At 39.9% G+C, this 27,032-nt stretch overlaps 1 protein-coding gene across 1 annotated transcript in view; it reads right to left on the reverse strand.

Annotated features, from left to right (window-relative positions):
- Positions 1–24,529, reverse strand: part of CPNE8 (copine 8) — a gene marked incomplete at its 5' end in the record, with an annotated part of 102,895 nt that extends 78,366 nt beyond the window's left edge. Inside the window, 3 exons of the mRNA XM_084306146.1 lie at positions 4,612–4,658; positions 12,254–12,294; positions 24,408–24,529. Coding sequence (XP_084162272.1) covers positions 4,612–4,658; positions 12,254–12,294; positions 24,408–24,529 — 210 coding nt within the window. The remainder of the gene's footprint in view (positions 1–4,611; positions 4,659–12,253; positions 12,295–24,407) is intronic.
- Positions 24,530–27,032: the final 2,503 nt, after the last annotated feature.

The raw sequence follows: 27,032 nt of genomic DNA on the forward strand, positions 1-27,032 counted from the left end.
AGGCTTCCTCAGTGCTCTCTGTTGTTTGCTTCCATGTATTGAAAAGTTTTCTATGGAGCTGCTACACTACATTCCTACTGATGTCTCAGCCCTCTGCTGAAGAGGAGACAAGCAATCATTGCAAATAAACTTTCACTAGTGCACTTAAAAAGACCTAAATCACAATAAATGTAAAATATAAAATCTATAATTTATATAAATTTTATAAAGTTTACAAAAATGTCTCATTTTCTTTAAGACAGACTGAAATCTACATAGGAAGACTCAAAAGCATATCATACAGGGTACAAACAGTAATGAAATTGTAGATGCTACAATGAAATACATAATTACCAGACACATGACTAAGTGTTCGCTTTGAGCAAAATCAATTAGATTATATAATACCTTATGGTAGAATGAGAGGATGCACTCATCTTGAAGGTCAATTTATTAACATAATGACTTAATTATAATTTACTAATAATTAATTGGTTTTATTATTAATATTACAGAAATTTATTGATTTATTAGTACATAGGAAAGAAAGCGTAAGAATAAGCAGCCAATTTGCTGGATGAAAACTCCTTGCAAGCACTCAACAAGTTCCTATGATTGACCCTTGCAGTACAACACAAGCCTAAATGATCTGGAACAAGGACTGAAATAATAAAGGGACAAAACAAATAGATTTTTAAGGAATTGCACATATATATGAAGAATTTACAGAACTGCTTGTATATATAAAGACAAGTATGAAGACTCTGAAAGTATAAAGACTGTAGACAATTTTTCATCCTGAGTGATCAGACAATAAAATGGTAGATGAAATTCCATATAGATGAATGAAACACTACATGAACATGGGGAATACAGACTAAATACAGAATTTAGGATGGCTGAATAAGCAATTGTGAGCACATAAAGGAAGAAGTCTTTCTGTTGATAAACTGTACAGTATAGGGACTAGGTACAGCTAATGACAGAGTATTTTTTCATTCCTTTACATCTGGCCACCTTTGCTATCAGGGGATCAGTTCCACCACAACCTTGCCTCATCTCCTTCACTCTTAATTTGATGACTCAATCAAAACAGAACCTTCGTCTCACCTCTAGCATACTTCATACAAATCAAAAAAAAATAATAAATAACAATAATAACATGAACAGGATTAATGAATAGGAAGGCCTAATGAATGAGAAGCCATGAAAAATTTCAGAAGACACAGTGGAAATTTACTGAGAATATAAAAAACAAAAACAAACATTTGGCAGCTCGTGAAGCTGGAAGTCAGCATGATGAGGACCAGCCAGAGATCTAACTTCCAGACAGGTATACAAATTTAGTTTGCATCCAATGCATTCTGACAGTGGGTGCCAGGGGCTCAGAGCCTTGCTCTATGCACAGTTTCTTAACACTTACCATGGGTGGATAATGCCGGTAAAACTGCAGTTGGTAGAGTATTTCCTCAATTCTATTATTTACTTAACATTTCCCTTTGAAGTGCTCTCTCTAGTTTTCAGAAATAACATCCTCTTTGAGATGAAGAAATTCACATTCTTCCAAAATATTACTTAAGGCTTCTGCAGATAACAATAAGTAAGTTATACTTTACCATATTTGAATGTATCTTCACAAAGTAAGGGGAAGTAAATGTTTTTAAAACCAAAGCTCAGATTCTGGTGATGTATTTGTTGCCAGTTACACTAGTGGACACCTGATGATCAACCTACAAGTGATAACAGATGAACTGTTCTGAAAAATAACACCCTACTAAACTGAGAGCTAAACATTTTTATTTTTCGTTTGGATCTGGTGTGCCAGAATAACACTGGGTAAAACACTAGAATCTGTACTGCTCGCAAACAGTAGTCAGGGCCCAGAAAACATCTACTCAGAAATTAAATGAAGGGTTCAATTTAATGATTCTATTGAATCAACTTGAATATCTCAGTTGAGGGGGAAAAAAAACACACGCTGGTAGGACAGAGTGCTAGGGAAATTATGGAGATTATGAAATGATTTACTATGTTTATGATCCCTGAGTATTTTTCAAGTCTGAAAGAAAATCATTAGCCAAAAGAAAGAAGACAACTGTGGATAAAAGGATATGGAACAGAAATGAGGTGAAGTATGTTGCAATGACTGAACACCATTCCTTAATGTCTACATGTATCATCAGGGTCTTAATATTTGTCTCACAGTTTTCTCCACACAGTTCCAGGTGGCTTCTACCTCTACAAGCTAGTAAAATATCAAACAAGTATTTTAATGCAACAAAATGGACACATACACAGAGTTTTGTTTAAAAACACAATATTACTGCATTCACCACAGCAGACAGAAAAAAAAATAAAAAAATAAAGATGTGGTTACCTACATTATCTAACGCACATTATCAACTAGTCTTCTATCTATCCCCATATGTTTTACCACTGATATAAATATCATACACCACAATGTATTAAATGCAATCCTGACCCCATCCCTCTACCATGCCAGCCTCTGAATTTTGACTGTCGTAACAGCTATTAGGAACAGGATTCTACTGAACTGAACTTTGCATCCAACATAGTCAAAAGCTATCGGCACTTAGAGGCATTTCTAAAGAATGATTCATCTGGTCTACAGTGGACATCTAAATTAGATCTGATGAACTGCCCTCAAGAGTTATCTTTTGCCATTAACCATAAATAGTTTAAACAGTCAACTGAGTTGTAAATACCTATAGCTAGATAACAGACAAGATAGAGATAATTATGCCTTAAGAGGGAAAATAAGCTAAGAATTTCTAGCTACTGACATGTTGAAAGTCTGTTTTAACCCCTGTAGCTCCTAAACTGGCATATGATACCATAACTACATGCCAAAGGGCATCATCTAGACGAGACATTCTGTAATCAGTGAGAAGACACAATAAAAGCACATTATCTTACTTTGCTTTGATCAGGAAGATAAAATAGCAGAAAACAATATAAAGCTGGAAGATGGTAGCACACTTCACTGGTTACAAACTTGGATCTATGAAAATGGAAACCAGATGGAATTTTTTCATTCACAATCTCCTAACGCACCTCACAACTGTCTCGTGGAATATCTTCCGAGAAAGATGGTAATATTACAACTCAACCATCAGGACAATTACTATAAGGAAAATGCTTCATACCTATTTTAACAGTTACATCAGAATAGAATGAAAATTTCACAAATTACACACCAACCTTAGACAACAACAAAAAACAGAATTTCTGACAAAAACCTTTTAATCCTAGACCAAAAATTATCTGGATCTTTAATAGCAACTTAAGCTTGACTACCAAATTGCACCAAGCCATTTAGGCACTCAAATGCCTAAAGACGCCTGTTTTCAGAGTTACCTATCCAGACATTCAGAGGTCTATGCATGTCCACTACATCTGCCTATTTAATTAAGAACAGTGAACTCCCATTTAGGGTCTTCGAACTAACATTTCTTCACACAAATCATCAGAGGAATGTGATCCTGTAGGCATACTGAAAGCATGTCTGCTACACAGTTCAGAACAAGAGAGAGCAGCTATTTAACTATAAACACAGTAGATAAAATGCTTCACATGTTGCCCAGTCATATGAGCTTTGTCCAAGATGCAGACAAATTCAATTTTCTCAGCTTGACAGAACTGAAAGCTATATTCACTATATCTTTCAGCAAAGAAAAAATATGTTTCTCCAGCCAACTAGCAAGGACAGCAAGAATAAGGAAAGAGATCTGGTTTCTGTGGCCTTGGCCCTTCCGCTGGAATTTTTTAGACAGTAGTAATCGCATAAAATATCATTTCTGAAAACAAGAATATCAGGGCTCCTTGTGCATTCCTCTCTTGGCTCTTTACACATGGCTGCACAGTGGCACGCATACAGTGAACAGTACAATCAACCATCTCTGTAAGGCAGCTAAAAAGCACATTTTATCAAGAGAAGGAAAAGATGACCACCCTTCCTCCAATGCTTCTCTTTCAAGGAATAATATTAAGGAAAAAGAATTAGATGACTCAGCACAGGAAGACAGTTCCAGGCTGTGTATGTTGATATTCTGCAGTTATCCAATTCAGAGATGTTTGATTTACGTTCTTAAGGCATATTTCTCCAGTATTTACATGGATAGGCTAAGAAGACAGTGCAATCTATGTATAACACCATCCCTCCTTTTTTGCCTGGTAAATATTCAGCCACACCTAACTTCTCCCAAACAGTGCACAGGAAAAGTAGGTCTCTACCACACCTGTGGGTTAGTTTTGATGACACTAAGCATCACAACAGCCAAATCTTCCCCTAGATCTTGCGCTGCTTGAGTATCTTCCTCTCGTTATTCACAAACCTTGCCTGGATTGATAGTTAAGTTTGACTTCACAAAACTCATGGAGAGTGTAGAACAGGAAACATGTATTTTCTTGTATTTTGCTCTCCCTTTTGATGGACATGTGGGTACAGATATGAGAAGTGAGAATAATGTGACTGGATATTGCTTACTGGAACATAGGATTCCCATTTTTTAGCATGGCTTTCAAGAGGCTATGACATCAGTTTTTCTGCCAGGGCAAATTACCAGCATTAAATACACCCATGAAGTTTATATATACCCATGTGTATCTTACCTCTCTCCATTCTTTGTTTCCAATGGCTTGTGTGTACAAAACACAGACTGTGAAGGGAAAAAAAAAAAAAAAAAAAGGTTTGGTCATTTTCAGAACTGAATGTATTTTTAAATTAAATAAGCTGATTTTGTTTTGCTGTTGAAATTATTAACTATGACAATCAAATAGGAACGTTTCCCCTCAGTTTTCAGTACGCCTACCCAGATCAGTGACAATATGGTCTAGTTGTTGCTGCAATGAGCTAATAAATAGTGTGGTTCTAAAATGGGAGGTAACTTTTACGGCTGACCTCCAGTAAATCACCTAAAATCCTTAGAAGTAAAATTACATAAAAGCAGATCTTCATTAAATGTGGATGGTCTGGATGGCCTAACTATCCTGGTTAATCTAATGCATAATTACTCTAAATTATGCTTCTTTCAAGAGATGAGAGAATTAAAATAAAAACAAATGAGGTTCCTACTAGAAAAAAAGAAAGGAAATGAAAGGGGAAAAAGGAAAAAATAATTTCTCAGGTATTCTTCCTCAATTCTGCGACAAATTATTCTCTTATATGTAAGTATCTTGCATATACATCATTTTTAATTAAAACCTAATAAAAATAGAATCTATGATACTTGTCTACCTAAGCTGTGTTTGAAGCATCAAGCAGCACAATCCCACTGGCTTCACGGTGCTTACAGATCTGTTCTTCTCCTGTTCTAACCCACCACACATCCATCTGCAGCTCCCCTCACAGGGGTTGGTGACAGAGGTAATACACTGATTAGCTGTCTTCCATACACTGTTACAAGCACCAGTATTTGTGTAAATCATTTGCACTTGCAGTAATGTAAACTTTATTTTCTGCAGTTTTGAACTACTCGTAGCTAGCAATTTGAAAGCAATTTTAACCTGAAATTCTCACCCTTTCCTAAATAAGGGAAAGACAGACATGCGAACACTTTTCTGTGACAAATTCTTCTCCTGTGCCAATCATTACTTTTCAGCACAAGGTTAAAAATAGTACTATTTTGGGTTGCTGCCTTGAACAATAAAGGTAGAAGCCTGGCTTCATTCTCGATGAAGTCAGAATCATAAACTGACCTCAGAAGAAATGAAAGCAAGCTTCAAACTATGTTTTCTTCTTACTTGGAAGGCATTTGCTCCACACTAAAAACATATCAGGCAGTAGTGAATAAGAGGAAGAACAGAAAATAGCAAGTTCAATATTTTAGCTAGACATAGAAGTTAAAAGTTAACACATTTTTTTTTTCAAATAAGATGTAGAAGAAAAAAGCTTTTACAAAAAAAAAAAAAAAAAATCAAAGTCATTTGGGGATGTGTCTATCTTTCTACATTTACTTTAAATGAAACCTTGGACAATCACACTCCTAGCTTTGGTTCCTGCTTATAGAAGGAAGAATCCAAAGCTATGAGCCTATTACAGCTCTTTGGAGTAGATTGCTGAAATGTATTACATAAAGAATGAAGTTAAATGGGAAAACAGAGTGAAACGGAAGCTATAAAGTCAGCTGTGGATGTATCTAAAGGTTACTGAATTAGTGACTAACCTTTGTATCTATTGAGATCCATGCCAGGATAATCCTGCCAGATGACCGAAGTGTTGTCAATGGAAGTTTCCGTAAATAAAAACAATCTAAGAAACGTTCTCTGGAGATAACCCTACTGCTAACATAAAATCACGTAGTCTGTCAAAGATCCCTTCCACTTTCCCCACTGGCAACTCTTTTTTAAACTAATGCTACCGGTTCTGCAATGATAAATATTTTCCAGTCTTCAGTGTTAGCTTCCAAGAATGCAGATGTCTTACTAATTTCAAAAGCTGATATAATTGTGTATTTTGTCCATTTTGCCAACACCTTACATCTAAGTTTGCAATTAAAATTTTCTCATAACTATCACCCCGGTTGAGAATACAACTGAAATTCATCTGGGGAAAAAGCCACTCTTTACAGATAATGTGCACTTTTGCTATTCAAATATTTCTATTGTCTACTCTTTTCTTAAACATAATCATTTTTCACCATCGATTTCCTGCTTTACTTTTTGTGCTACATCCTGCCCTGTGTATTAGTGTTAATACAGTAAATCAAGTAACAATTGTGCATTGCAGCTGCAGAACAGAAAGAATATTAAAAAATGAGAGGTTTAATATTGAGGAGAAGAAAGCAACAATACAACTGTAAAATACCCTCTACTATCCAATTTTCAGAAAAGAAGCATTCTGGCGCTGCCTTATCTCCCAGTTTATGAAGCCAAATGAAAGAAAAGCTATGAAAAGAAAAAAAAAATTAAAAAAAAAAATAAGATTAATGTTGGATAGTTTTAGTCTCCTACCATGGTTGATGGATGGGAGTCACAACATGTAAAAGGGTTAAAAAATAGTAAAGCTTCACCTTAAAGCGAATTCAATCTCACTCTATTTCTACCTTCTGGAAGGCTGCTCACACCTCTCTGTCTGCTGAAGTCTGTTTCTTCATGGTCAATTTACTATTATTTGGGTTTTTCTCTTTGTAGGACATAGAGTAAGCAATGCCATCCTTCTTACTTTTTCACTGCTCAAGCATTAGCAGACTTCTGTTCCCTTCGACTCCCAGGGGCTCCCCAGTGCTTCGAAAACCACTACCCAGGAGTGGGACCACATCTCTCGTTTAAGAATCATTTATAAACTTAAATTATTGTTATTATAGTTAAATGAGGAGAAAGGAGCTAAGAGTCTGCACTATGACATGAGTAGCAATTTTCTGCTATTTAGCTAAGCTGCAGATATGGCATGTACTTAATATATAACTAAGACAGGCTAATAGTCATCATCAGTAATATTTATTTTATTATACATGTAAGATGCAAGTTTGACAGTAATATGGAAATGTGCATCTCATAAACTACATTTAAAAAAAAAAAAAAAAAGTCAGTCTTGGATGTAAATAAAGATAATGAAAACCCCAGAAACGACATACATTCCAGACTATCTGATAAAGACTTTGCAAATTTAGAACAGGTTAAAAACTTCTACTTTCTTCTAAAACTGCTTGCCCCACAGATTGTCACAAAACTGTCCATGTTACTGGTCTCCACTGGTGGCATGATTTACTAACCTTAATGTCTTCTGGAGAGAAGGTTTTATAAAGACCCTAAACAACTTCTTCAAAGTAATTTGCAACCAAAGAATTGCAGCTTTTCTGTACGAGCTCTTCCAACAGAAGATACCAACAGTCAGAAGTATTAACATTTAGTCATTTTAAACTCTGGACACTTACAACACAGTGTCAAATTCTACATAAACATAATTAAATATTACAGTGAGGAAGAGGGCAGATGTTTCAACCACTATCACTCAGCTCTAGATTCCGTTCCAAAAATGCTGTAGTTTCCCACTCTCATTTTCCCACATAGTTTGGGCCTCCCTTATCCTACACCTGTTCTCTCCTGTTCAATGCATATATACTCAACATTTAGCCAGGCAACTGTAATATCCAAACTGCCTACCTCAGTTTTCCCTAACATAAAAACATCTATTCCCTTTCAAGAAAGTCTTAGCTACAGCACAGTTGGCCTTGGCTCCATGCAACCTAAATCTTTTCACGATCCAGCACCCAGTTCACACCATTACCATGTTTTTGCCCAACTGTCCCAAGGAAGATACACCAACTTAATTAATCTGTATCTCCTCTGCAGAAGATCTTAATCCTGTCCTGTTATGGAAGCACTACTTTAGCTCAGTCTCTATGAGAAAAGTTAAAAAGAATGGGTTTTCTCAATAATTTTGCTATAAAAAAATAAATCTCCGAACTGGAAAGACAGAAAGGTCCAAATTTACTGTAATAAATAAGTATATATGACTTGTTGTGATACCACCAAAGAGAAAGCATTGTCAGTGAGCAACTTCAGTATTGTTTAAAATACTCCATGAGTATTCAAGGACTATCCAAGTCTGTCCTATCTATGTCTAATAACTCTACATTATTTTGGTAATTTGCCTCTAGGGAGGCAAAGTATCACATCCCTCTTGGCATGAATATTCTAGATTGCAGTGAAGTGGCTAGCATTTGAATGAATACTGAGTAGCAATTACAGTATCAAAAAAGGATAAGCAAGCTTCCTCAGAGAACTGGAGAAATCACAGGTTCCTTTTTATTTTCAGGAGAAGGCAGCTTTTGTGGACAGGGGAGTCAACTATATTCATGTGTGACTCTCTAAGCAGAAGACCGAGAAGTCAAAATTGAATTTTTACAGTAACTACGATCCCCATATAACTGCACTGCAGTTTGAAACGTATTAGAATTGGTCTACTCAAATCCAGTCAGACCTGAACATAGAGAGTAACTCTGCATGGCTCTAACTTTTGAGAGATCTGATGGTTGTGAATGCAGTGTGTCTAAAAGTGGATCTTGTGAAACGATGATGCTGGTTTTGACACCTTTTTTAGCTAACAGGATAAAGTTACTGTACACAAACCAGCGTAAGCATGGCCTTTGTCCAAACAAACAGACACAGAGGAAAGATATCCTGCTATACTTCCAAGTACAGAAAAGAATAGCAGTTTTTATAGTACACTCTTATCCCTTTAGCTGTTACATTAAGGCCATATGTCTGCATGGAAATAAAGGACACTGGCAGCAAACTGATCAGCTAATAAAAATCTTCCACAATACTAAATCCACACTGTTTGGAGGGTATCCACAATCAAAGCTGCTTTGCCAAGTCATTTATTGAGTGTGAATACAGCATGAGCACTCCTAGATTTAACAGTTTCCCCATTCTCTCTTTACTAAGGCCGGTAATACTGTATTACATGTTTTTAATCTGCTGGCCTGAGACAGATAGGCCTGATTGGCAGAATAACTGGATGCTTACAGTGTGAGCCTAGACCTCCAAAGCATACCATCAATTTGAGTGCTTTAAATAAGCTACTTACCAGAAACAAGAAAGCAGTATGTTTGCAATTGATAGGCAAGGTTATGATGGCTTAAAAAATATTTCCACATACCTTGAATCTATAAAAAATACCACTGGATTACTTCTCAGAATTACTTTAAGGATAGTAAAGTTTCTACAGGTTTTCCTATCCCTTCCCTCGTGTGGGTCACCCACCAGACACAATCCCTTGTAGAGGTGTCCCGGCCCCAGCACGGGATGTCCACAGACCATAGACTCTTCAGAAGTCTATGGTCTTCACAAGGAGTGTCTTGTTTAAAGAGTACATTCCCAGCAGCATATCTTCAGAAGTATGGCTCCGGGAGAATCTTCAGCAGCTGTGTCTCTAGCCCCTAGCTGCTGCCACTTTCTTTCTGAAATGCGTTTTGGCAGGGGCACTGTGTGCTCCCCTGGCTGGCAGAAGTTCCAGCTGGCAGTGGTTACTCACAAGGCTTCCAGAGCTGACTGCAATGAGCTGTGACAGCCACTGAGTGATTCGTGGCCTCCTCCCACACAAGTCACACGGCAGTCGCCTGCTACTCAAATCCTGTGATTTATGCCTAATACAGTCTCCTACCTGAGAAAATCTTGAAGCACTTATCCCTAATAGTATTTAAGTTTAAAAACTAGACATCTCATCACTTTTGCTGAAAGATGCCTTGATTCAATACAGAAAGCCCTGAATTTAATTTATCAGGGGCAACGTATCATTGACCACTTTTCAAAATTGCTTAAAAAATAGTTTGCTATATGCAAGATACTCAGTTCTGCTTCTGCGTGATTTCTCTACATCAGAGGTATGGTATTGCCTATGTCTCCATTAAAAAAAAATAAAGTTTTAAAGCTCAGAAATGTCAAAGGCACTCCTAACTTCATGCAGCTTTTCCCCAGGAAGCAGAAGTAATCAAAGTCTATTGTGGAATCTCTCTCAAGAAACTTTTGATTAAGAACTGACAAATAGACCCTTACAAAAGCACTCAAATGTTTGGCACTGCCACATGACTCAGTATTCAAGTACATCCCATCAGGACATGGTTATGCGTCCAGACACAAGATGGAAGCATGTATGTCTCGGGTTACTTCCAATGTCAGTAAGCACGACATACAGTATTTATTCTAAGGAAGAAAATCCCAGGCTTATTAAAAAAAAAATTAAAAAAGTGTAGTGGGTTTACGTGGCAAGGTTTTGGTAGCAGGGAGCCATAGGGGTGGTTTCTGTGAGAAAGATCTAGAAGCTGCCCCATGTTTGGGAAGGGCCCCATTGTTTTCCAGATCCGAGCCAATAAACGATGTTGTTTTGCGCCTCTGTGAGAGCATATTTAAGACAGGGAAAAAACGCTGCGCCACACAGCAGCCGGGAGAGTGAGAGGAGTGAGGAACAGCCTTGCACCAAGGTCAGTGTAGAAGGAGGGGGAGAGGTGCTCCAGGCGCCGGAGCAGAAGTCCCCTGCGGCCTGTGGTGAGGACCATGGTGAAGCAGGATGTCCCCCTGCAGCCCATGGAGTACCACGGTGGAGCAGGGTTCCACGCTGCAGCCCGTGGAGGAGACCACGGTGGAGCAGGTGGCCCTGCACCGATGGAGGCTGCCGCCTGTGGAAGACCCCTGCCGGAGCAGATTCTGGGCCGGACCTGTAGCCCGTGGAGAGGAGCCCACGCAGGAGCAGGTGATCTGGCAGGAGCTGCTGCCCGTAGGGGAGCCAGGTTGGAGCAGTTTTCTCCTGAGGGATGGACCCCGTGGTACGGACCCATATCTGGAGCAGTTCTGGAAGAGCTGCTGCCTGTGGGAAGCCCACGCCGGATCAGTTCATCAAGGACTGCATCCCGTGGGTGGGACCCCACAGCACAGGGGACGAGAGTGACCGAGAAGGAGCGGCAGAGAAGAAGTGCTGTAGACTGACCATAACCCCCATTCCCCGTTCCCCTGCGCCGCTCGGGGGGAGGAGGTGGAAGAGGGTGGATGGGGGGGGAAGGTGCTTTTGTTTTTTTTTTCTTTGTTTTCTCACTTCTCTCGCTTGTTAGTTGTAGGCAATAAATCTTACTATCTCCTTATGCCGAATCTGTTTTGCCCGTTACAATAATTATTGCGTGATTTTCTCGTCCTTATCTCAATCCTTGAGCCCTTTTCACATATTTTCTCCCCATTCCTCTTTGAGGAGGGGGAGTGAGAGAGCGGCTGTGGTGGAGCTCGGCTGCCCACTCGAGCGGAACCACGACAAAAAGGAACACAGATAAAAATAGACATGGAGAGCAGTAAAGGAGACAACATGACCGAGACAACATAATCTAATGACTAGTCAGTTAACACTGAAGAACTACTTTGATCAACCACTATCAGGAAAAAAAGCAAACAAAATTAGAGGACAATATGTACTAGCAGCAAGAAGTGCTCCCAGTTTATCAAGTAGCTTTGAAAACAAACCAGAACAACATATAATTATTTTCTTAAAAATTAATGGTTTTTCTGCATTTATTAATTTTAAGAAAATGTAGTTTTTTCTGCTCAACTGAGGGACCATGTAGTTCAGGAAAGCAGGAGCGATTACAGAGCCTTTAAAATTCCAGTTCCTCTAATAGGAGCTATGAGCATAACCAGCACTGTTTTATGTAATTGTCACAATGTAAATCTAAATGATATCACAGAAACCACACATCTAATTTTTTATCGAGTATTTACAAGTTTGGAATATATGACGAGGAGACAAAATAATATGCTATATACTTACTTGGATCAGATTTAGAAAACGTATCTCTGTCCAAAAGATTTCTGTTTAAAAAAAGAGAGAAAAGTCATCTTACTAAAAGTGATGAAAAATACAGATCAGACACCAATGTATGTATGTTTTTAACAATACTGATCAGAAGTCTGCTTAGTTTTTTCCCCTCCTACTGCATAAGATTTACTTGAGGTCAGTCAGCACCATACCTTGAGTCTTCTCACCCTTCTTTTTGTTACACATTCTGGATTTGAGCAAACTAAACCTTAAAACTCCAGTACTTTGAAGTGAAAAGTGATACATAACAAGCACGTTAAATATATGCAAGGGACGTCAGGAACAGAAATAACTTTAAATCAACAACTTCTACCACAGATTAACATGCTAGTTGAACTCAAAAAAGCTTGGACTTCATTTAAGAGAATGGTTATGATATCTCAGAGCCATCAGCGAATACCTAAAAGAATTTATCATGAATTAGTAAGGTTAAGCAAAACTAAAGGATAAACAGGACATATACCAAAAATAGGAAATTTCTAAGCACCTACAAAAAAAAAAAAGTAGGGAGAAGAAACTTCTTTGTTATGTGATACAATCCTAATGTCATGTCAAGTCTAGAGGAGCAGGACTGACCAGAAAACCAGTCTTTCACAGAAAGCTATTCATCATCCCAACCATTTCATCAAAAAAAAAAAAAAAAAAAAAAAAAAAAAAAAGATTAAAAAGAAAATAGTAATAAAAAAAAGATTTTGACAAACCTGAAAAATGACCTGAAAACAGAAAACTATTGCACAGGGACAAGAAAGAGCTATTAAACTTAGGCAGATAGATTAAGCTAGGTATTAATCAAGAGCAAAAAAAAGTAGAATGGAGAATAGCTGGATATACATGTACAGCAGTAATGTTAAAATTGGTTCTAGGCATCACAATAGACTACAAATTGAATGCAAGTCAAAACCCTTGTGCCTTTGGAAAACAGGGCTAACTATTAAAGAAACATATTAAATAAACAAGATTTAATAAACAAAAATGCCACTTTGGAGTAATTGTCTAGTATTCTTAATGCTAGTAAACACTCAGTTCCAACAACAACATTTTAGGCACGCCAATGTTTTGCATTCCAAGGAATTCACGGAGCCACTAGAGTCCAGAGGAAGCAAAAATCAAGGACTGTCTAAGAAGAAAAAGATGCTGATCCCCACATAGACAGAACGAGAAGGAAGAGGCCTGACCACAAGCTGAGTCTTCGACACAACAAGTGCATAAGTTGAACTTTGTGGTTGAACGTTGTTTTACCATCTTTTGTTGTTAAAGGTGGCCAGACATCATGTGAAATCTCTGCCACTAAAGGTCTTTAAGAACATATTAGGTAGCTCCAAGTCCTAATTAGTTCTTTGGTCCTACCCTGGAGCAAGAGAATGTATTAAGTAACCAGTTTACATGTCTTACAACTTATTATTTTTAATAATTAGTGCAGCCTCGTTAAAGGTCACCACTTATTACTCTCATTCAGATCTAAATCACATTTTCATGCTACTGCACAGTGTTGAAATGCACATTAATATGTTGTTAACTATAGGTTTTCTAAGCAGTCCATTCAGACTTCAACAAAGAAAAAATACTGGATCCCCAGTTTAGATATACCAAATCCATGATTCAGAACAAGCAATATGAAAAAAGATAGCTTTAAAAGAACGGTATATTTATTTTTGCCTAAGGGTTTAAGATTAGTATTTGTGAATGAACCTGAAGTCTGCACATACTAATTCTTCAGAACTTCTCTAATCTATTCAGAAATGGGATTTTTATATATCCATTTGATCATATCCAGAGAGACTGTATTCAATCTTAACCAACAATGTGCAAATATATATTGAAATATTAACAAACCAAGGAAAAACAGTTTCAAGTTTGTATTTGATAATGACCACTACAAAGTGCTTCAAAGTATGGTACAGAAAGGTCTGCAATGCCAGAATTGGCAATTTTAAATGAAAATTGTGTCTTATTTCATTTTGATTATACATACCTAGACACGTCATTAATTTGTGGTAACTAGATTATTTTTATTATCTCAAAATGAGTACCTGAGAATGTTATAAAACTCTAGAAAAATCCAGATTAAGGGTTGTATGAACAAAATAGAACATTAGGTGATGGGTAGTCCTCCCCTAGATAGACTGGCCATACCAGGTATTGTAAAGCTCAGTCTATCCTGCTCCTCTGATTCCAAGACAGGCAGAAAGTACCTGCCATGGGAGGATATAAGAATATGATAAGAATCTGCAACACTGCCTGAGAATCCTCCTAGTCATCAACCATTCACTGCTCAGGGCCTTAATGAACTAAAACACTGCCATACAGCCAACATCCCTTAAAGGAGGCTTGAGATACCAAAGTTTAACACAGTAACTCAGGTCAGTAAGTACCACTAATGCACAGTTTTGAGATGATGCAGCTTGTAATATCCTCAATTTGATCCTTCGTACATTTTACTATAAATAAACAATGTCTTCAGCAAAGTTTGCAGACATGTCTGATTTTCCAAATCATTAATAACCAGCTAAAATAGCAACACGAGAACTTAGCAGGCTGTTCAAGCAGTGCAGGCAATTTTGGAAGGAACTTAAAGACCAATGTCAACAGGAAAAAAAAAAAGAGCCTGATTTCCCCACTAATTCCTCTAATAGCTCAAGAGGCTACACAATTTCCTTTGTGCATTCTCATTTTAGTGGGAAAACAATCAAAATGTTCCTTTAAGTATATGAAAACTGCATGGCACAGAATCATACAGCAAGCTACAACCAGAAGAAATAACTAAAAGCAAAAGGAGAAAGAACACTGGATGTATTTCTAGAATTTTACATAGCCTTTATCCCCTCAACAGCACTTTCTGCAGAGTCTGAGCAGAAAACTTTTTTCCTTAGAAAAGCATTATCTTTGGTAGTACAGTGTTTTGCCTCAGGAAACAGTCCTAGGAAAGCTCCCAAACTCAGAAACTTGAAATGCCCAAAACTTCTGTTACTTCCTCCTAACCAAAATATCAAGAGAAACAGACTTCTATTGCAACTCAACATAGTGAGCATATTCTTTCTATACTATTTATGACTTTCAGATAAACAATGCAAAAAGAAAAGGAAAGGAATGACTGTCAATCTTAAGGAAGAATAAAAAAGGAGAAAAAGAGCTTTTTGTTTGTTTGGTTGGTTGGTTGGTTTTGTTTGTTTGTTTGTTTTTTACCTGGAGGAACATGTACATCAACTATCTATAGCAAAGAAGTCTAGTAACATCTGTGCAGAAAGCATTATTCTACCATCACAGATCCTGAAGGAATTCATTTTGCACCTGTTTTGGACGAATTCTGGAGTGGACCTTCCAAAACACTTGCAGTAGCACTGATGACTAAGGGAAAAAATAAAAAATAAAAATAGGAACCATGGCATTAACACCTACTTAGTATATACTGGAAAATACACGGGAGATTAGAGGATTAGAAATGCTGGAATAAAGATTTCTTTATGGGTATAAGGAGAGCAATTTCCCCAGATAAAAAAAAAAAAAAATTAAAAAAATGTGTAAAAAGAAAAGTTAAAACATATTTAGCTATGCCTTTCAGAATCATGTTATTCATTCACAGAGTTTCACAAACTCCAGAAAGGTTTGTCAATATGATACAGTTTCTGCCCAGTGCTTTGCTTCAAAAATTTTCTATATTTCACATAAAAATTTAAGATCTCACACATGTATTTCTAAACCAGTTTATTTAAGATAAAATGACCTCGTTAGCTGTAGTAGCTAAACAGAAATCATTATTATGTTGCTTTGTGTGATTTAAATATACTGTATATACATAGCATATATACATTGACAAAGACTGATCTACCTTAAAAACTAGCATTTACTCACCTTGTTCATGAATATTTTGCTTCAAATTAGACTTTTTTTTAAAATGATCAACATATTAACTTCCTGCTCTGTAATTTTCTGTTATAAATTTAACGCTTCTTATGCTTAACTTAGAAGTTAATTCAATTCCTCCATCAGAAATGCCAGAAATCTGGCACTGAAGAACAGACCACAGGAAACACAGAACTGAGTATTTTAAAGTCTATTTCTCTTGTTTCAAAAATACCTGTTCTTATCTCAACCCCACACAGTGTTTTTTTATTTGTTTTGTTCTGTTTTTCCTCCATCTCGTTCCCCATCCAAGTGACCGCTATGTGTGATGAGCCACGTTTTCCTGGAGACGGCCCAATGCCTGCCTCTGAACAGGAAGCTATGAATAAATTCCACATTTTGCTTCACCTATTAAGTTGTCTCTATATCAACCCACCAGTTTTCTCACTTCTACCTCTGCAATTCACTCTCCCATCCCACGGGTAACAAAATTTAGTTACCCATGCAAGATTGATTTCATTTTTTAGAAAACATACATTTTCAATGTATTAGATTCTTCGATGAGCATGCCTTACTTTCCTCAAAGTACTCCTGAATTACTCCCTGGGAAAAGGAATTGTTCCTAGCTCATTAATCAGTTATCCTGGTTTAGGCTGGAAAAGAGTTAATTTTATTCAGAGGCTTGTATAATGCCATGTTTTGGATTTGTGATGAAAATAGTGCTGATAGCACACTGATGTTTAGTTGTTGCAGAGCAGTGTTTACACAGAGCCAAGGACTTTTCTGCTGCTCGTGCTGCCCTGCCAGAGAGCAGGCTGGGGGTGCACCAGGAGCTAGGGGGGACAGAACCAGGACAGTTGGCCCAGACCGACCAAAGGGCTGTCCCATGCCACCTGATGCCATGCTCAGCAACACGAGCTGGTGGGAAAGAAGGAAGAAACGGGGACGTTTGGAGTGACGGCGTTTGTCTTCCCAAGAAACACGTGATGAGTCCTGCTTTCCTGGGAGTGGCTGAACACGGGAAGGAGCCAATTAATTCCTTGTGCTGCTCTGCTTGTCCATGCAGCTTTGGCTTACCTAGTTCATTAAACAAATGCATTTAAATTTCCTTCACTTATTAAAAGGCCCATGCACTTTTTTTTTAAAGGAACATCCTGAATAATAGAAATATTTCCTCTTTTTTTGTGCAAAGTAGCAACCATTTCACTACTGACTGTAACGTAGCTGTATTACACCTCAGTAGTCACCGTCCTTCAACTTTAACTGATACCATTGGACTTGCAACAGTCAGCCCTAAGTAAGGCAACATATGGTCCAGAGAGTCTCCTTGAGTGAAGAGTCCACTTGACTTCTTGCAGAGTAATTTCACAAACAACCATCCAGCTGTAGTGCTAGCTTAAGTAGTCACCCTTCCATAGCTACTCACGCTCTTCTCCTGTATTCTGCCAGAACGCAATAAAAAGGAAGCTAATAGCCTCCACGTCCCTAGATTCAAAATGCCCTGGACCTCAAAGCAGACCAGACAATTTCTCAGAGTTTTACCTTCATTTCAGAATGACTGGTTCTTTTAGGAAAGGCCCAGAGGTGAGAAACTGGTGGCTCTCCCGACTAAGAGGCAATTAGGATGATCTCTCACTTTCTGTTCAGATTGCCTCCCCTCTTTGGGGCACTTGAAGGACTGGGAAGAAAGCAAACGCATCTCTGATAAGCAAACTAAGGAAAACATCCACAGTATCTCTTTGGAGAAGTAACTGACTCTTCTTGTTCACAAAAAGATGAAGAACTAATTGTCAGCCTCCCAAGTAATGTTCTTTGTCAAGTTATGAACAGACTGGTTCAGAAGTCACTCCCTGAAGAGAAAGAGGGAAGCAAGTTTTTATGGCAACACACAGAAAACCTCTGGCTAGATGTGCCAAAAAAGTTCTAGGTCAACACCTCTACTAAAACTGCTGACTGCTCTTGGGGGTTAAAACAACAACATAATTGCCAAATTTGCATACAACATAGCAATAGTTTTGCAGCTGTTGTTTTGTGGAAACAGACTAGAAATTCTTAGTCAGGAAAAGCTACTCTTACAGATGAAGCAGACCTCAACAGATACTTGGGCTGTTCCACTTTAAATCAAAGTCCATTTAGGAACATGGCCTGGATTCGGCTGGGACAGAGTTAATTTTCTTCATAGTGGCTGGTTTGGTGCTGTATTTGGGATTTAGGAGAAAATAATGCTGATAACTCACCAATGTTTTAGGTGTTGCAGAGCAGTGCTTAGACAGAGGCAAGGACTTTAAGCTTCTCTTGCTGCCCTGCCAGCAAGGACATTGCTCAAAAGGCCAGGAGGGGACAGAACCAGGACAGCTGACCTAGGGGATGTCCCATACCATGTGGTGTCATGGTGAACAATAAAACCATGTTTTTTTTTTACAATAAAATCAATAGGAAGTTGGCCAGGGGGCTGCTGCTCGAGGATTGGCTGGGCATCAGTTGGCTGGTGGTGAGCAATTGCATTGTGCATCACTTGCTTTGTTTGTTTGTTTTTTCCCCATTCGTTTATTTCTTTTTTTTTCCCCTCTTTCTTTCTTATTGAACTGCCGTTATCTCAACCCACAAGTTCTTGCACTTTTTTTTTTTTTTTTTTTTTTTCAGTTTTCTCCCCCATTCCACTGCAGAGTGGGAGGTGAACAAATGGCTGTGCTGTGTTTAGCTGTTTGCCTGGTTAAACCACAACAGCACAACACAAACTGGTTGAACTCTGCTTCAGCACAAGCCCAACTATTACTTGAAAACAACAAAATGAGCCATCTACGTTTATATTCCTAATGCTAGGCAGCTAAGCAGTCTGTAGCTCTGAGCTTCTAGGGACATATCCTGGGCAATGGCACTAAGGATCCCTGGCAGCCCAAGGATCTGTCAGTTCAAGGTAACTTCAACCCACCAGTCCTTCTCCAGCTGCTTTTACCCAGTCCACCCAAGCCTGTGGAGATGCAGTTCTATTTTGGATATGGTTTCTTGAAGGATGTATAGTTAACAGAATATTTTATTAATGTATAAGAGTGCATAAAGCATAAAAACAGATTTTGCATGTTTTTTCTGAAACGGTTCTTAAAAGGTATACATCAAAGAAGACATTTAGAAAGTGAATGCAAACCACCAATGTAAGATTCCTCCTTCCTTCTCAGCCACTGTGGGCTTTTGTGAGGCATCGCTTAGATGGGCAGATAAAGAAATAAAAGAAAATGAGGAAAATAGTGCTAACACAGAAAGCCTTAATACAGTTGAAGCTGTCACACGCTTCCTAGTACCTGATCCTTTTTGTGCTGGCAGGCTTTCCCTTGTATTCCCTTCCTGAGACCTAAGACTGTCAGCTTCAGCTGTGGGAGGGCGTCACAGCGAGCTGCCGGCGAGCATCCCACAGGAGGATGAAGTTCATGGTGGTGGCAGGGCTGGCACAGGACGTCTCAGGAGGGGTACAATGTTGATGGTTCCTTCCTCCAAACTCTGAGGCTCCCCACAATGCCCTTCCGTGCGGGTCACAGCTATCCCATGCTGCACAAAACCACTGCTCGCTACAATTATCTATAAAAAAACTGCAGTTATATCACACAGTTATACAAGCCAAAGTGAAACTATCTCAGCAGCGGCCACCCGGTCATTAGAAAAACTGCTGCTGGAGCTCAGCGAGGCCAAACAAAGCTCCAGCTGGGCAGAGACAAGTTCAGACAGAAGCTGACAAGTCCCGAGACCTTGCAGAACTTGTATGAAACCCGGGACCTGTTCCTAGCAGTAGCAAGTCTGCGTCTACAGGGCCACAGATTTCAAATTCTTAAATTCTACAATTCACACGTGTGCCTGCTTGAAGTTCAAACAATACAGACAGGTACAGGGATGCCAAGCCATACAGGTGATAAGAAATGTACCTCCGTGACTGTTTTGAAGAACACTGCCACCCATATATACGTTTTTTGTTTTGTTTTGTTTTTCTGAAACACCAGTTTTCCTCAGCTGAAGCCAGCTGGTTGTCTAGGAAGTTTCATTTCAAATAAAAAGATGTAAGGATCAACCTTCTGTTGTCAGCCATACACAACCACTACACAGATTTTTAATCCAGCCTGGACACACACACACAAAAGGGCTGGTAAATGAAAACCAGGGTGAATTTTAGTTTCTGTACTTTGTATTATACAGTTCCAAGCTCAAATAATTTATGTAGGGTCTCTCTTTTGTCACGGCATCTTTCTGCCATGGGAATTTCTAACCAATGATTAATACTTCCAAATACCCGGGAGGTACGTATACGGGCCAGAGAGAAGAGATGTTGCTAAAAATCAATCCTTAGGACAATCAAAGATATAATCAAAGATATATAATCAATGATATAATCAAAGGTATAATTAAACATGCTGTTGGGTACCACAACCACCAGAAAGCAACTGGTTAGGACTTCCAGACCACCAAAAAAACAGAAAGGCAAAAACCCTGAGGTAGTAAGTTTTGTTCCTCCATGCAAGAAACTTGAAAATAGATTATTTTCATAACTAAGAACAGGATTTGCTTAATTCCATTCAGCCCATTCATTAACACGAGATTTCTGTACAAATTGTGAAGCAGCACAGAACTCATTCAAATGAGGCACAGGCAAGCAAATGTATTTCTGCTGAATTAACCAGAAGGAGTTTGTGCTGCCTTTCCACACGTTGTGCCTGCTATGGGAATACTGACAGCACAGAGCCCGCCCGGCACAAACCCAGAACATGAGGACAGTCTGCTCGACCCTGCACAAAGCCTAGCAGACCCCTGTCAGCATTTTATAAGCCTTTTGCCATCTCTCTGATGAGCATGGCATCTTTGATACAATACTAGAAGTCATAACATGATCAAGCTACAGCTTCACTTTCCTATGCATACACACAAATTACTCTTAGGAGGACAATTCTGTTTGATAACTTCTCACTCAGTAAGTAAATTAACATGGGACATTATGAAACTCTTGGTCTTCCTTGTAAATTAAGGTTTCATAAAGGCTGTGGCTCAATCAGGAGACTTCAGGTCAGTCCACACAGCAACCATGAGGAGCAGCGATGACCATTATATAGATCACGACAAAAACTGAAAAACTTGAGAGGCCACTGAGTAACTGCACTGACAGTAGGGAAGGTGGGACCAGGATATGAAGTTCCTCCAACATTTAACATTTCACATGCAACTAGATTGCAATTAACAAAGAACATGACCAGAGAGGGACATACAGGATGGCAGACACGAGATGAGCAATCTCAAATGTCCCCATTATTTCCTTCCCTGAAACACAGCCTGGAGCTTACCTCCAGCTCACCTGGGACCGCAAGTTTCCACCCACAGCTTCTAAGTGTAGATTCAAGTCTAGACACAGACCTAAATCAGTGTGCTATGCAAATACACTTTTGGAGGGAAAGGAACCTTTTGGCTGGAAAACAACAGTAGAGTTAAGATAAAGAACAACCTATATTCTCTTTCACTTATCGACTGGAAGGCCAAGGTCCTGATCCTTTCTTTCACCACAGGACAATCATCCAAAGTGATGCCAGCCCACAATAAAAAAAAAGACCACCTGGCAGGTGACAGTCTTCATCAGACCATGGATGCATTCCTGGGCACGTGACAGAGGGAGCAACAGGGCGCAGGGAGAGATGGCTTCTATAACAACTGACCCATGCAACAGTGGACTCTTACCAATACCAAAAGATCCCTTGGGACAAGATGTTCTGCCACTTTAGATCTGGCCCTTGCACCTAAGAATATAGATTCCTGATTTAAAAAAATAAATAAATAAAAAATAAAAATCCTTAGAAGCTTAGAAATCTACATCTTACAAGAGTTGGAAGAAGACTGTAAACTTTTTGTCCAATAGACACTGGATAGTAATAACTAGAAAGAATTAAATGAATATCTTGCTTTCCCAGAATTTGCAAAACTACTGCCAATGCTGGTGTTCAATGAGCAATGAGTATCATAGGAAAGATTTTTGTTCATAAAGAAACCCCAGAAGAGCATTAACAGAAGACATTCATAGACAAAGACTTCCCATGCCATGAGATGCACCTCACCTAGCGGCTGCCTCGCAGGACCCCAAAGCTAAAGCAGGCTGGCTTGCAGAGTAAGAAGTCGTGCAACCCCATCTGCATAGTACTGAAACCTGGCTGGTTTGATCACGTTGACAGTATGGGCATGCTGAGCAAACTGACTTGGGAAATGCCAACAGATGAACCACCCTGAAATGTGAGTAGAAGCTGTATCCTTACTGAATAACAAGAAACTGAAATAACCAAAACAAAAACCACAGAGTTAAAAGGATTGTCTAGAATCACAAGTTTGTTTTGTGGCACAGCCAGACATGGAACCAAACACCCTGCACAATTTCACTAGCCACCAATTATACCACATGTGTAACCTGGAAGAAGTTCCCATTATTACTATTATCAAAACAAATAAAGCAAAAAAAATATATCTAGGAACAAAAGTATAATTATCAGCTGATAACTACTGATATAAACTATTAATTAAATTGGCTCTGCAACTCTGCAAGTATCAAGAGAAAATTAATGTCATGACTCAAACTATTTTCAAAGCATGTCTCTCCATATGTTTAGGTATACACAACTGCTAATTATTAAAGAATTTTCAGCATTCCCTGAACTTTGCCCAGTGGACTCTTGCTGTATTTCACAATTTCGTTTTGCACTGCTTTTCCTGTGCTTTAGCCAATGACTGTGTTTACAGATGAATCACAGCCATATGCTACTGGTTAATCTCTGCCCCATTCACTTTACACTCAATTTCAAAGCATGATTTTGCAATCAAAAGCTGTCATTCCAGCACATGAAGAAGGGAATCACCTGGGTAATTCCCATCCTTCTGCACTTGATATTGAGACATACCGGGGTGAAAAAACGTTTTTAAAACTTTTTTTCTTGCTTCAACAAAACAGACATGGCTTTTGAAGCGAGGTACAGAGAAATTAACATGTAAATTATGTCCTGAAATGAGCTATAAATAAGGTAACTAACATCAGAAATGATCAGCTGTTTCATACACCTGCCTTTCTTAACCACCAGATGGATTCTCAAGTAACTATAAAAGTAAGGTTAGAAGCAAACATTGCAGGGTGATTGATACAAACAATACCTGGAAGGAAATAAACTCCCATTATACATGAACTGGGTCAGAACTTGCACAAGAACTCTGCCATATGTAAAGGTTATTTGAAAAAAATAAAAGTAATATAAAAGGTCCTGGATTGCTTTTACACATAACAGCATGCCTTCCCCAGGACCAAGGTTTCTCTGCTTGCTGCTAGTAAACTTTGTGGAGACAGGCTGAGCATCAGCATGTTCCTGTCAGCCCAGGGATACATTTCGTATACCAAATTCAGTCGTGTTACATTTCTCAGGGTCTCTGCCTTCTTTTGCCATGAAGCCTGGACAAAGCACCGAGCCACACTTCATCTGCTAAGGGAGGAGAGGAAGCAGCCTGACAATTTAAGCCTTTTTTTTTTCCCCTCACAAGCAGCAGCGTTGGCAGCAAATGGAGCTGCGGGACAAACTTTGCCTCGCCTCGCCTCAGGAACCCACACCGAGCCCTCTCCAAAGCCGCTGCTGGACGCCGCCAACTCCGAGCGGCACGGCTGCCTCGCAGCCACCAGCACAGCACGCCTTGTAGCGGGGCTGCGAAACGTGGATGGAAATGCACACGTAGAAAATAAATAACTGTAGACCTCCAACAGAAAACGCTCTGTTCCCTCCAGCGTTATAGTTGAAATACCGATAAACACAAATAAATGCTGAGGAACGGGACCGCACGCACCGGGCTCTGTTTCGGGCGTGCATTTTCTGATTTTTAGTTTCTCAGCGGCAGCGCTGGGGTAAAACGTGCCGAGGTAACACGCCCGGTTTCGCAAGACTTTTGCAAGACGGCCTCCAAAAAAAAAAAAAAATAAATAAAAATAGGCGAAGGGATCAGTCCGGATGGGAGTTTTTTTCCTTTCCCCACCCGCGGCACTTGGGACAGCTCCAGAAGTTAAAGAGCCGCTGGAGGAGGCGAGGCGCGGCCCCGCTCCTCGCATCTGGCCCCGGAGGGACCCGAAGGGGACACGGGAGGGACCCAGAGGCGACAACCGGGGCCAGGGCGGCCGCTTTTCCCCGGGGGGGCCCCGCAGCAGCCCCGGCGAGGGCTCGGTGTCCGTCCCCGTCCCCCCGCCGCTGAGGGGGGCACCGTCCCCCGGGCGCCGCCTCACCTGCAGGACACGGAGAGCTCCACCTTGGTGGCCGGGATGCTGGAGCTGAGCGCGTTAAAATCCCCCACGGACGCCATGTTGGGGAACCCCCCGCTCCTGGCCGGCTTCTCCAGCCCGAACATGGATGGGGCAGCGCGGAGAGGGAGAGGATGGAGGAGGGAGAGGGTAGAAAGGGAGGGAAGGAGGGGAGGGAGGCGGCGCCAGGCGGCCCTCCCCACAGCGCCACGCCGCCACCGCCAGCGGGAGCCGCCGCCTGAGGGGACGCGGTGCAAGGAGCAACTTCGGGGGCAGCCGCGGCGAGGTTGCAGCCGGGAGCGGGGGGCGGCGGCTCCGCCGTGAGGTGGTGGCTCCGCCGTGAGGCGGCTCCGCTCCGAGGTGGCGGCTCCGCCATCGGGTGGCGGCTCCGTCTCTCCGCCAGGGGGCGCGGGGACGGGGGCGGCTGAGGCGGCCGCTGCCGGCTGCTCGGTGCCCGGTTTGGGGAGAAACCGACCCGAGTTTCACCGATTTCACCTCAAGTGGAGCCCGGGGAGGGTTAGGTTGGGTACTCGGTGACATTTATTCACTGAGGGGGTTGCGAGGCATGCCGGAGCACTCCCCGAGCAGGCTGCACAGGGAAAAGCTTAGGGACGTGGCGTAGTGGGTGGCATTGGTAGCAGGGGGATGGTTGGACCAGATGATCTTGGAAGTCTTTTCCAACCTTAATGATTCTGCGATTCTGTTCTATGAGTCACCATCCCTAGAAGTCTGCAAAAATAGTGTGGATGTAGGGCTTAGGGATGTGCTTTAGCGGTGGACTTGGCAGTGCCAGGATAGTAGTTGGGCTTGACGATCTTAGAGGTCATCTCCAACCTAAATGGTTCTGTGGTTCTATGGTCACGTTTCTGTCCAAAACCAATTACTACAAGGTACTAGAGGGAAAAGATGTGTTTTCACCTTGGTTGTTCTCTACACTAATGTTGGAAATGTGAATTTCACCCCCTCATATACTTCTGCAGGGTCATGCCTTTCTTTAAAGACCACTCAGTCAGCCATGCTGAATCTATACAAAATACTTCACAATTACTGTAAAAGTTACATTATCTTATTTCTCATGTAATTTTATGTTTAATTTCCATCCATTCTCATGGCATCCAAGTAGCTTTAGATATTCATTTCTCATCATAGCACTTGTATGAGATGGAATTGATACCATCCCCATTTCACAGACGGGAAAGTAAGGCAAAAGCAAATTAAACACCTGTGTTATCATTGTCTGTATTTACACAACATAACTACACACATTGTAGTTATACGATACATTGTATTTATAAAACGTAACTACAGTTTCTGTAGTTGCACAATATGTAGGGTAGGTCAAAGATCACAGGATATCACCCCAAATCCTGTACAAATGTCTACTCCTCTGGCTGTTTATGGTTCTACAAGTAGAAATAAAGGTGTTTCATGTGATTATTTACAAAAGACAAATGTAATTCTGAAGCCACAAACATTGTCAGAATACATTCACTCTGAATTTCATCTCTGAATTCTTGTCAGTGTAATTCAAGTTAAATACATGATCTTGGATAGTACATCAAAAAAATGATGATGAGAGAACTTGAATTTAGATGCCTTCCTAACTCCTACCCAGCAGATTAAACACTGTGAGTACAGAAAACAGTAACGTGGTCATATTTACAGGACACATACTTCCCATGCATGCATCTGAAACCTTGCTAGAGTTTCAGTGGCAGAAGCTCAAGGAAGATAAACACAGATATCTCTGTTCAGAAACTTCCAACTTCACACCCTGCTCAATCTTATGCCTCTTTGTTTTCAGGTAGGTGTAACCTGAATTTTCTTTCTCTTCCGTCTCGTCTAGTTGTTGATCACAAAGTCATTTCTCGTAAGGTATAACCAAAGTATTTCCTCTAAGATCAGCCTTCTTGAAGTACTCAGTGCAGACAGAAAACCACATGCTTCACAAGTATTCTGGGTGTGTCTGCAGTCAGCCAAGCCAGCAAGCCGAAAGCTGAAAATCCTAATCAAAGCAAATTTATTTCACCATTATCTTTTTCAGTACAGCACTGTGAAGGGATGGGCGAGGGATAGTTGATATCTTGAGAAGACTAATGCCAAATAGGAATAGGGTGCTAGATGACTAAAAACTAAAGAACAGCTCTTAAGAAAATGTTAAAAGTCACTTTCAGCATTATACTACTGTTACTCCCTCTTTTGTAATCTGCTCTAAAAATCTAAACTTAGTGGAGCCCACAGGGAAGGACATGAATAACTTTAACAGCATGAATAGGTATAATAACTATAGCTTACTGCTATATATAACTACTGTAATAACTATTGGCATGTATAACTTAAAAGGATACATGTGAGTGTAATATGATCTTATATTTTTCCCAACTAAGCCACTTTAGATCACTGCTGAAGACAGGATATGAGGTTAGATGAAAGTTTTGTTCAATGATGTTATACGTTTGTTATCTGATTTTAATCTTTTATTTTGCTTACAAAACAGTCAGTTATTGGTGATTCCATAAATGGAGCATCCTATGAAAATGATGGAGGAGCTAACGAAAATAACGTCACCAGTATTGCTGGGAACATACCCATGTTCTCTCATCATGTTTA

Source organism: Netta rufina (assembly GCF_964035555.1).
Source record: "Netta rufina genome assembly, chromosome: 1".
Taxonomy (NCBI): domain Eukaryota; kingdom Metazoa; phylum Chordata; class Aves; order Anseriformes; family Anatidae; genus Netta; species Netta rufina.